This window comes from Choristoneura fumiferana, chromosome 14, assembly GCF_025370935.1.
Source record: "Choristoneura fumiferana chromosome 14, NRCan_CFum_1, whole genome shotgun sequence".
Classification (NCBI taxonomy): Eukaryota; Metazoa; Arthropoda; class Insecta; order Lepidoptera; family Tortricidae; genus Choristoneura; species Choristoneura fumiferana.
In genome coordinates, this window is record NC_133485.1 from 17,879,002 (window position 1) to 17,890,036 (window position 11,035).

The window sequence follows — 11,035 nt, forward strand, 5'->3', positions numbered from 1 at the left end:
GTATGGAAACACGAACATCGCAAACGTTACACTAGAGGCGCTGTTCGTGTTTCTATACAAATTGAGATTTTACGCGAACGCGATCGAGACTTATTTGGTAACCGAAAACTTACACTAGGGGTACAGGTACAATCCGTCGCACGCGACGCGCGCAGTTCATACTATTTTGAACCCCCGACGCAAAAAGAGGGGTGTTATAAGTTTGACCGCTATGTGCGTCTGTCTGTCTGTGGCACCGTAGCTCTTTAACGGGTGGACCGATTTGGATGCGTTTTTTTTGTTTGAAAGCAGATATTCTAGCAATGGTTTTTAGACATGTGTCATCAAAATCGGTTCAGCCGTTTTTGAGATATTTTCCATCTTTTGTTGGTTATTTTTTTGACTCTGTTCCATTGTTTCAATAGGTATCCGCCCGCTCCGTGCAAACCGCTTCAGTTAGCGTAGGCCCTAAATATTGTCTTCTTCAATACCATTAGATTCTACTATTGATTGATTGATTGAAGTAGGTCAATTTTCTCAATGAGGGCTATCGTTTTTCGTCTTTCTAGATGGCGCCACTGTTGCGTGAGGTTTTAAAGTGTGGCTTTCAAAGTCTGTTATTACGGGCGTGAAAACAAAGTTTAGATTAAAATCATATCTAATACACCTTAAAACCGTACCATAAAAATATCGAGCAACCACAGTGTTGCGTAGCCCCGTTTTGTTCGGAAAAAAAGGGAGGACAAAAGTTTCCCAAAGACAAAACTGTCTCAAAACACAGTCATTCATTGCCTCGTAACGCATAATTGCCATAATTACCCAGGTAGCACAAAATACCATTAAGTACTTAACAAATTTTATAAGTGTAGGTAAGTAGGTAAGTATATTTGTGTTTGTTACGATGCTATTATAACTTATAGTTCTAACAATACTTTTATTTCTATCAAAATATAGCTATATACTGTAGTGATGAATAGATCAGAAAAAAAGGAACTAAGGCATTATTTGTTATAAAGTCAATGTTAATATAGGACTAGCATGAAATTAACACAACCATGGACTGTTAGAAAGCTTTTATTCTTAAAAAAATCAAAATACGTTCAAAAGTACTATAAAATAACTTATTAATGCTAATTTAAAGCGTAATGTTTTCAAATTACCAATATAAGACAATAGTTTTAGTATAAGTTTGAAAGCTGTTTTAGAAGTTGTAATTTAGAATTGTCCTACGTTTATTTAAGATTTTTGACATTGTTATGAGTTTTTGCTAAGTATAATATAGCAGTAAGCATTAATTTGATAAATAAATGCCTTTATAGATGTTGAAACCTCATTGTACTGGCCATCAGATATTGTGTTTTGATTGACATTGATTTGATTTGTTGATAGACTTCAATACAAATTTGGTTCTGAGAATATTTGTTTTATTAGGTTATGGGAATTTTACAAATATTCCTTTTATAAGTAATATTCTTCTATTTTTGGGATTAGTTTTACCTTTTTAATTTGTGTTTTGCAAATATGAGTGTCCAAAAATTGGATCGCTTTAATATTGAAAAGCTACGCGGACTGGAAAACTGGTTGGTATGGAAATTCGATATAAACCTTCAACTAACTATGCATAAATTGCAAGATGTTGTGAAAGGCGTCGAAACTCTTCCTGTACCCCTAAAGAAAGACGCGTCGGCTGACGAAACTGCAAGTTATCAAAGGAAACTTACCCAGTATGAAGAACGCGACGCATTACTCCAATGTATCATCGGCTGTAGCGTCTCCGCAGAACCTAAACGTCATATACTCACTGCTAAATCCGGTAAGGAAATGTGGGATATACTTCACTCAGTATACGAGCAGAAGAATGATAGAAGACTAGACTTGTTGTATTGCCAGCTGTTCACTTACACTAAAGATGAAGCTGACGACATTGCCACGCACGTCTCTAAGCTGCAGGCATTGTGGCAACAACTCAATGACGAATTAAAGGAAGAAGGATCTCTCCCGCAATCATTGTTGATGAACAGGATTCTTAACACATTGCCTTCAGCATATCTTGAGTTCAAGAATGCTTGGGAGTCCGTACCTAAGGAGAACAGAAGTATTTCTACTCTTATGGAGCGTCTTCGTCTTCATGAACAACGTCTTGGAGACTTGGATACCAGACCTTCTACTTCCACTTTTACGTCTGAAAATGCTCTTTTATCAAATAAGAAGAAAGACAAAGTCAAGTGTTCACATTGCAACAAAATTGGACATACTCACAAACAATGCTTTTTGCTGAAGAAGCTTAAGAAGCGGAATAAGGGTAACGAAGCCATTCCGAATGATGGTGATGCATTTCTATCTCGACTTGATAATTCAAATTCAAACTGGATAGTTGACTCAGGAGCATCTCACCATATTACGTCAAGCGCCAATTGGTTTAGAAGCTACACACCTTTCGATAACCCAAGAGCTTTACGACTGGGAGATGATCGAAATATGTATGCATATGGCCAAGGAATTATTGATGTTGAAATGTCGGTACAAGGTAAATGGAAACGTGCTCATCTGAATAATGTTTGGTATGTACCTCAAGCAGGACAAAATCTATTCTCAGCTGGTTCAGCATTGGACCATGGGTATATAGAGATAGCTGACAAGGATAAGCGTGTCTTCAAAGATAAGAGCGGCCAAGTCAAAGCTGTCAGTATCAGAGATGGTAATCTATATAAACTTTTGATGAGAGTGAGGACTGTTAATGCCTGTGTTGTCAAAGATGGAACAAGCCTACAGATTTGGCATGAGAGACTTTGTCACCAAAACAAAAGACATGTTAAGGAAATCCTTACACGCAACGGTATTAAATTTTCACCAGAACAATTTGACTGTGATGGCTGTGTATACGGAAAAATGCATAGATTGTCATTCGGTACAAGGCAACAACGAGGCACAAAACCCGGCGATCAAATTAATGCAGACGTTTGTGGCCCTATGTCTGAATTGTCACTTGGCGGAAGAAAATACTTCGTTGTATTCAAAGATGACTTCACAAAGTTCAGAAAAGTATACTTCTTAAAACAAAAATCCGAAGTAGCCAGTGTACTACCCAAATTTCTTGCTGAAATTAAAACAGCTGGTCACGTTGTTAAGGAATTACTCACAGATGGCGGTAAAGAATTCAACAATGCCGAAGTACATCGTGTTACAGAAGCAGTTGGCTTATACCACCGAATGAGTATGCCGTATACTCCAGAGCAGAACGGCGCTTCAGAAAGGGAAAACAGAATTCTTGTTGAAGCAGCGAGAAGCATGCTATACAATAAAGATCTTCCGAAGAAGCTGTGGGCCGAAGCTATTAATACTGCGAGCTACGTACTTAACAGAACTGGACCAACACAAATTGAAGGGAAGACACCATATGAGCTTTGGTATAATAAGCCAGCTTATATCGAACATTTACGTATTTTTGGCACAGAATGCTTTGTACATATTCCAAGTCAGAAACGTAAGAAGCTCGATAAGAAAGCTATGAAAGGATATTTGGTTGGATATTATGGAGATAAAGACGGCTATCGTATCTGGATACCTGAAAAGAATGACGTTATCATCTCAAGAGATGTATTGTTCAGATCAGAGACAATTTCTTCTGACTTCTGTAAGCTTCCATTTGTTTTTGGTGAGCAGGAAGAGCAAGAAACATCTGAAACTACTGAAGCACAAAACGAACTCCCTAGTCAGAATGTCCAAGATGAAGATCAATTACCCGATACCACTGAAGTTGAAACCCCTTTTGAACTTGAAAAAGAAGTACAACATCATTATAATCTAAGAGACAGGAAACGTCTACCTTGCAGCTCTAAATCTAGCTGTTGTGTCTGTCTTTCTGAAGATGAACCTCAGACTTACAAACAAGCAATCGATTCAGAGAATTGTGAAGAGTGGTGTACTGCGATGAAAGAAGAGATGAACTCTCTCAAAGAAAACAAGACGTGGATTCTAGTAGACTTACCTGAAAATAGAGAGGCCCTTAGCAACAAATGGGTTTATAAAATTAAAAAGAAAGTTGATGGTTCCATTGAACGTTTTAAAGCTCGACTTGTCATCAGAGGATGTAATCAAGAGCACGGGATCGACTACCACGAAACTTTTAGCCCTGTTGTTCGCTGGGATACTATTCGCACTATGTTGAGCGAAGCAGTTACTAGAAAAATGCACATGACTCAATTCGATGTGAAGACTGCCTTTTTATACGGCGACATCGACGAGGTTATTTATATGAAGCAACCAGTGGGATTTGATGACGGATCAGGTCGCGTCTGCAAGCTAATGAAAAGCTTATATGGTTTAAAACAGGCGCCACGGTGCTGGAACAAGAAGTTCTGTTCCTTTTTGTCGAAGTACAAGTTAAAGCAAAGTGACTCGGACCCATGCTTATTCATAAGCCAAGATAGGCAACTCATCGTCATGATCTATGTTGATGACGGATTGATCCTATCGCCAGATAAGACTTGCGTGGAAGAGTTCCTGAGTGCCTTGACCGCAGAATTTCAAGTCCGCACTTCCGAAGTTGGCTGTTACCTTGGATTGCAAATAAATCGCCTAAATGATGGGTCGATATTTATTAATCAAGAAGCCTACATAAAAACTATTTTGAAAAGTTTCGGCATGTGTGATGCAAACTCGGTGCTCATTCCTATAGACAAAAGTCAAATGACAGATAATTTTAACTACGACAATGACACGAGTGTCAATAATTTTCACTACAGAGAATTAGTCGGAAAATTATTATATTTATCGGTTGTGAGTAGACCGGATATTTGTTTTGCGATAAACATTTTATCAAAACATGTCGAGAAACCCGAAAAACGCCACTATGCGATCGCTAAACGAGTCTTGCGATATTTAAAAGGAACTCAATCCCTTGGTATATTATACAAGGCTTCGTCAGCTGAAGAAAATTCTTTCGTAGCATATAGCGATGCCGACTACGCCGGAGATAAAGACACAAGAAGGTCGACTTCTGGTTACGTATGTCTGGCCGCAGGGGGAGCGGTGTCCTGGTCTTCAAAGACACAGAGATGTGTGACTCTTTCAACCACTGAGGCGGAGTTTGTGGCGGCCAGCCTTGCAGCCCAGACGGTTATATGGCTCAATCGACTTTACAAGGAAGTTCGAGGAATCGAGGTCATACCTACCGTTTATGTGGACAACCAAAGTGCTATCAAGCTTGTCAAGAACCCAGTGTTTCATTTTAAGACAAAGCACATAGATACGCGCTATAAGTTTTTGCGAGAGCTTCACCAAGAGAAAAAGGTCAATGTCCTTACGTACCTTCTAGAGAACAAGTAGCAGATACGTTTACGAAAGCCCTACCAAAGGAAAGCTTTCTTAGAGCACGAGCCTCACTAGGACTGGTGAGTAAGCCTGATCTGATGCAGGGGGTGTTGAAACCTCATTGTACTGGCCATCAGATATTGTGTTTTGCTTGACATTGATTTGATTTGTTGATAGACTTCAATACAAATTTGGTTCTGAGAATATTTGTTTCATTAATAGAGTATTCATATTCGGATATTGACGATAAAAAAGGTAATATCACTTGAAGACATTTTGTATCTATTTTAGTTAATATACAAGTTATGTGCTACCTGGGTAATTTCAGGTAACGCAAAATATTCACAAAATTATTCTTATTATAAATAAACCCGCGTAGCTCACCCAAAAACTATGAGATTTGACATTTCAGATACCTCACGCTACACTAGCGCCTCTAGCGGCGAATTCATACGTGATAGCCCTCATTGCCCCATGATATTTTTTTTCTTTCAGACTAACTCCTACTTATGCGCTAGTCCTGGCTACGATATCAACCTGGATGCGGCACCTGGGCAGCGGGCCGCTGTGGCAGCTAGTAGTGGGCATCGAGGCAGACGCGTGCCGCCGCTACTGGTGGGCACACATCTTGTATATCAACAACTACTTGTATGAGGACGCGTACTGCGCCCCACAAACCTGGTGAGTCTGGAAAAGGGATTATTGAGGTTCCATTGAGTTAGGAAGAAGAAAGAAGGAAGGATGAAAGAAAAACGGAATGAAAAAAGAAAACCTGTATTCGTGACAACATTGAAAAAATAAATATAAAATTGCGTATGTCACGAAATGGTCCTAAATCAGCAATTTGCCGGTCTTGCGAAGGACGCTGGTCTTCCCTTACGACCATATTAATAAAACAAAACCTAAATAGACCAGTCTCCAGTCTCTTTGTTTACATTAGTAAGAATGAAAGGAAACGAGAGTAGCGGGATGAAAAACGACTATAATGTTTACAGATGCGACAAACGACAGAAAGTGATGACAGCAGACAAAGCAGAATAACAGAACAATATTCAAAATACACACTTATCAAAAATGGCCAGGGTGTTTGGCAATGGCAAGCGATGGAAAAAAGATTGTACCCAAGTAAAGCAGAGTTGGCTTTTATGTATGTGATACATTAGTTGGAGTACCTAAGCAATGTACCTACCAAACATTACCAACGCAAGAAATGTTTTGATTTTTAAATACTTAAACGATTTTCAGACTTACTTCCGGCATTGTTATAATTATTTTGATCGATATGACGTCCATATAGATGCACGATTTGAAAACATAGGGTTTTCAAGAACATTCTAAGGTGAAAAATTTCGATCGTACGATCCAATTATACTAATATTATAAATGCGACAGTTTGTAAGTCTGTTTGTTTGTTTGTTGCCATCACGTCTAAACCGCAAAAATTCGGCATGCAGAGAGTTTGCGTCCCGGGGAACGACATAGGATAGTTTTCATCTCGGAAAATTGCATAGTTCCCGCGGGATAGTGAAAACTGAATCCAACGCGGACGGAGCCGCAGGTAACGGCTAGTACCCACCCATATAAAAGTGGTAAATCTTCTTAGACTATTTGTAACATAAGTATTATTAATTCTGATAACATCTCCTCAGGTATCTAGCAGCAGACACCCAGCTCTTCTGCGTGGTCTGTTCGTCTGCTTGGCTTGCCGGGGCGCGCGGCGACGGGCGGCTGCGCTCGCGACGCTTCTGGTAGCGGCCACTGTGGTCGTCGCGGCGCACACCTACTTCCAAGACCTGGACGCCGTGGTGATACAGTCACCTGAGTGAGTAGCCTAATGATCCAGTCACTTGAGGAATGAGAAGGGGTCGAGGTCGGGATGAGAGATAATAAGCTGGAAACTCGCATACAGCTTCATTTTGGTGTCCTAAATGCTCTCTCAAAATCTCGTGTCCGCGTCTTAAGTTATTCATGGTCAGATGCACTGGATTAGATGAAGAAGTACGGGAGGATGTAAGATTAAGGGTCTCTTTCACCATCCATTGATTAGTCTTAACTGACGGTTAAATGTGATGCCGTCTCTATTTGTTTTGCTGGAATAGACGGAGACGGCTTCACATTTGACCGTCAGTTAATACTAATCAATGGACGGTGAAACAGCCCCTCAATTATTGAAACAGGCGTTACTTTGCGGAGAACCATAACAATGTACTACATAAAAGTATAAAAAATTAGGTTAGGTACAGTCAACGTCATAAATAAGACAAGTTATCACTTTTGTACCTTGTCATTTTAACGTCATGTTTGAAAAGCCATACGAAGTTGTGTACCGACTGAAAGCGACAAGGTACAAAAGTGATCAGTTATTTATGACGTTGACTGTATTAGGATACAGTAACAATTACATTGCTCACCCACGACCTTATGCTAGCTCCTTTAATGCAGGAAATGTGTGTTCATGCAGTTCCTCCACCTCCACACTGTAAGAACACACACAAATCACCAAACCATCCATCACTGACGCGCTTCGAACTTAACCATCTAATCTTCATAGAAACACAACGTGTTGGTGCAACACAAACCAGTGTGGTGGTGGTGACAGTTGGGTTTGTGTGACCTGTTAGTACTGTGGAATTACTGCAAATAATCCCGAATATCCAACCATCACCTCAATCCAGGAAGTACCGTAACCTCTACGCCACTGACGACACCTTCCGGCTGCTGTACAGCCGCGGGCACACCAACCTCTCAACATACGTGCTGGGCCTGGCGGCGGGCTTCCTGACCTACCACTGGCAGCAGGAAGGCAAAGACATGAGCAGATTTAAGGTAAGGTAAACACATCCAGCACAGTGTGTGTGAAGTTCCCAATCCGCACTGGGCCCGCGTGGGAACTATGGCCCAAGCCCTCTTGTTCTGAGAGGAGGCCTCTGCCCTGCAGTGGGACGTATATAGGCTGGGATGATGAACAAGGACCAAGCGTGAGCTGCACCCAGTACTCTGTCCGTAACCAGTGGATTTTTTGCCTAAAGCCGAGTTTAGACTTGCGAGAAAAATCGTGCAAGTTGCATTACATTGCGGCGCTCGATTGACCACTACAGACTCGTTGGCTTTACGGCCTCGCAATGTAATGCAACTTGCACGATTTTTCTTGCAAGTCTAAATTCGGCTTAACGCCAGAGCGCTGGTGATTTGAATGAATTCACCATCTTTTTCCATCCTCACCCTATACCGTGTGACAGAAAGAAGTGGTGGAAATGATTGTGATTGCAAGTGTGTTAGGTAATAAGGACTCAGAACACAAGAGTAAGACTTTGGTTTTAATGCTGTGAAGCGATATTGCAATAAATTTAAATTTAGCATTAACCCGTCGAACACCCCGGTGTACCAAGCGCCTAGCGAATTGTGTCCGCACTTGTGAGAGTCGCTCTCACTGAGTTTTTTTTTTGGTCACTGACAGGTGGCGTTAGACACATGGCGTGCATCTAAGTCGCTGGATGGGTTAACCACCACAACGTGTGTAATTAATCTTTGAGTTATTTTGATCAACAAATTAAATATAGTGCGTACAATAATTTGACACGGGAAAGAAAAGTGGATCTTATAGGTCGAATTTTATATAGAGGTATATCGGTACTTTAAAAAAAGTTTTTCGAAATTCATTGCGTGACATTACATCGAAAATTTACCACAAGCTTTGCGGTGAAGGAAACATCGTGAGGTAACTTGAGCAACCTGCGAACCAATTCAATGCTGTATGTGAAATTCCCAATCCGCACTGGGCCCGCGTAGGAACTACGGCTCAAGATCTCGTTTTCTGAAAGGCCTGTGCCCTAGAGTGGGACGTATATAGGCTAGGGTGATGATGATGATGAGTATGATGATGATGATGGCGATGATGATGATGATGATGATGAACATTATTCCTCTGCTAAGCGATATACGGCCTCCTTTAAAATTGACCACTGCGACTGGGAAAAGCTAGAGAAAAACCTACCGATTGGCGCATTCTATATTTGAGGGTCACAAGCAAAAATAAATAAATAAAATAAAAGAATATTTATCCACAAAGCCAAAATATAACAAAAAAAATACAATGAAAGAAACAGATAAAACATAATTTGTGAAGAGTTAAAGGAGAGCTGCTGGTTTGGTCCTCACCTTGAAGAAGGAAACGGTAGTGTGGCTGACAATAAGCAAAACACTACCTAAAACATAATATAATAAAAAAAAAACCTATTTTAGTAGGGTCCATATCGGCTCGCATACTTATCCAAAGTCCGAATCTAATGTTTGCCCGAATGATCGTTTGACATAAATATTTTTTCTCTGAATCCAATAATAAGTCAGAATTTATAAAACAAACCTAACCTAACCTATAGTATTCTATAGAATTACCATTTAAAATTTTCAGAATTTTTTTAGGTTTCAATGGGAAAAAAAGGAAAAGTAAGTGGGAAGTATTGCGATAAAGCCGGTTCAAGACACTTGCTGACAAAGAGACAGAATCGACATCCACACCAACTTCCGCAAACTAAATGCTCGTTTTTAAAGAATATAAAGTCTATCAGAAATAATTATTGAAGTAGACACATTAACTTATTATATTAAGAACAGTTCTATCAGACTACATTTTTAATTTTCATTCAATTTTTATGAAATAATCGAGAAAAACTAACAAAAATGCAACGTTGCCAGCTCAGCAGGTATAAACGCTCTTAATGTTCATTCTCCCCCCAGAAGTACCGATGGTTCGTGTGGCTCTGTTTCCCCTGGGCGTGGGTCTAATCCTCTCGCGGCGGGCTGTTCTACGGCGATGGTGCGCGTGCGCCGGCCTGGTTGCGCGTGCTGTACGCTGCACTGTATAAGACTGTCTTCCAGTTCTTTGTGTGCGTGATTATCGTCAGCTGCGTGTTCAAATTGGAAGGTAAAAGATATTGTATTTTATGCAAGATTAAGATTATTTAAGCAGCATTCACATTTATCTGCTGTATTGTGTTGTGATGCTCTCTCTCTCTCTTTTTCAAATTCAAATTCAAATGATTTATTCAGTCAATAGGCCGCAATGGGCACTTTTACACGTCATATCTCTCTCGATCTCCCTTTATATAGCTTTAATGCGACACGACACAAGCCGTCACAACACACTGCATCAGATGAAGTGAACGCAATCATATAAAATGTATGAAACCGATACCGTTCTGATGCGTCACGACACAACACGACAAATACATGGAATGCGACTTTAGAAGTATAGGGTGATAGCACCAGTCATGGACAAGAACCAATAATGGACTTTTCTCAAACATGACATGAAATATTGACGTTGTGTTACAAATAATAGGCCGGGAAGTATCGCGCTGCAGGCGCTGCGGCTCGGCTGCCGGCGCGCGGTCACTCTAGGGGCCTGCAAAGAGATTTCATACAAATTTCCCGCCCTCGGCCGGCAATAGGTCCGTTTTTTGTTTCAACGCTCACTGCGGTACGGCGCGGCCACCCGCAGCCGCCGCGCCAGCAGCCACACAACACGGCGACCAGAGACTAGCGTCCCCCCAGCTTCATTTCTTGTTTTTTTTTTTCATGTCATGTTTGAGAAAAGCATTATACGAATCTCGGCCGGAACGTGGGTTGCCTCTTGATGCATGCCTCTTGATTATTTCTTGTGGGTTACGTGAAAAATGAAGTAAGTATACAAAACAAGCTATGATACCGTTGAAGACCTTAAAGCAGACATTCACTATGTCAA

General features: G+C 40.6%; 2 protein-coding genes across 2 annotated transcripts in view; both read left to right on the top strand.

Annotated features, from left to right (window-relative positions):
• The window catches only part of LOC141435348 (nose resistant to fluoxetine protein 6-like), a 69,665-nt gene that overhangs the window by 26,396 nt on the left and 32,234 nt on the right, over positions 1 to 11,035 (top strand). The window contains exon 7 of the mRNA XM_074098059.1: positions 5,788 to 5,973. Coding sequence (XP_073954160.1) covers positions 5,788 to 5,973 — 186 coding nt within the window. The remainder of the gene's footprint in view (positions 1 to 5,787; positions 5,974 to 11,035) is intronic.
• Positions 6,367 to 10,084, top strand: LOC141434926 (uncharacterized). The gene is made up of 4 exons (XM_074097413.1): positions 6,367 to 6,417; positions 6,942 to 7,114; positions 7,968 to 8,118; positions 10,030 to 10,084. Exons 1-4 carry the CDS (start codon positions 6,367 to 6,369, stop codon positions 10,075 to 10,077), a joined length of 423 nt encoding a protein of 140 aa, XP_073953514.1. The 3' UTR covers positions 10,078 to 10,084.

Coding starts and splice junctions, on each gene's coding strand:
- LOC141434926 (XM_074097413.1), top strand. CDS start 6,367: ATGGCCAGGGTGTTTGGCAATGGCAAGCGATGGAAAAAAGATTGTACC. Junction 6,418..6,941: donor GGAAAAAAGATTGTACCCAA/GTAAAGCAGAGT, acceptor ACATCTCCTCAG/GTATCTAGCAGCAGACACCC. Junction 8,119..10,029: donor AAGACATGAGCAGATTTAAG/GTAAGGTAAACA, acceptor TTCTCCCCCCAG/AAGTACCGATGGTTCGTGTG.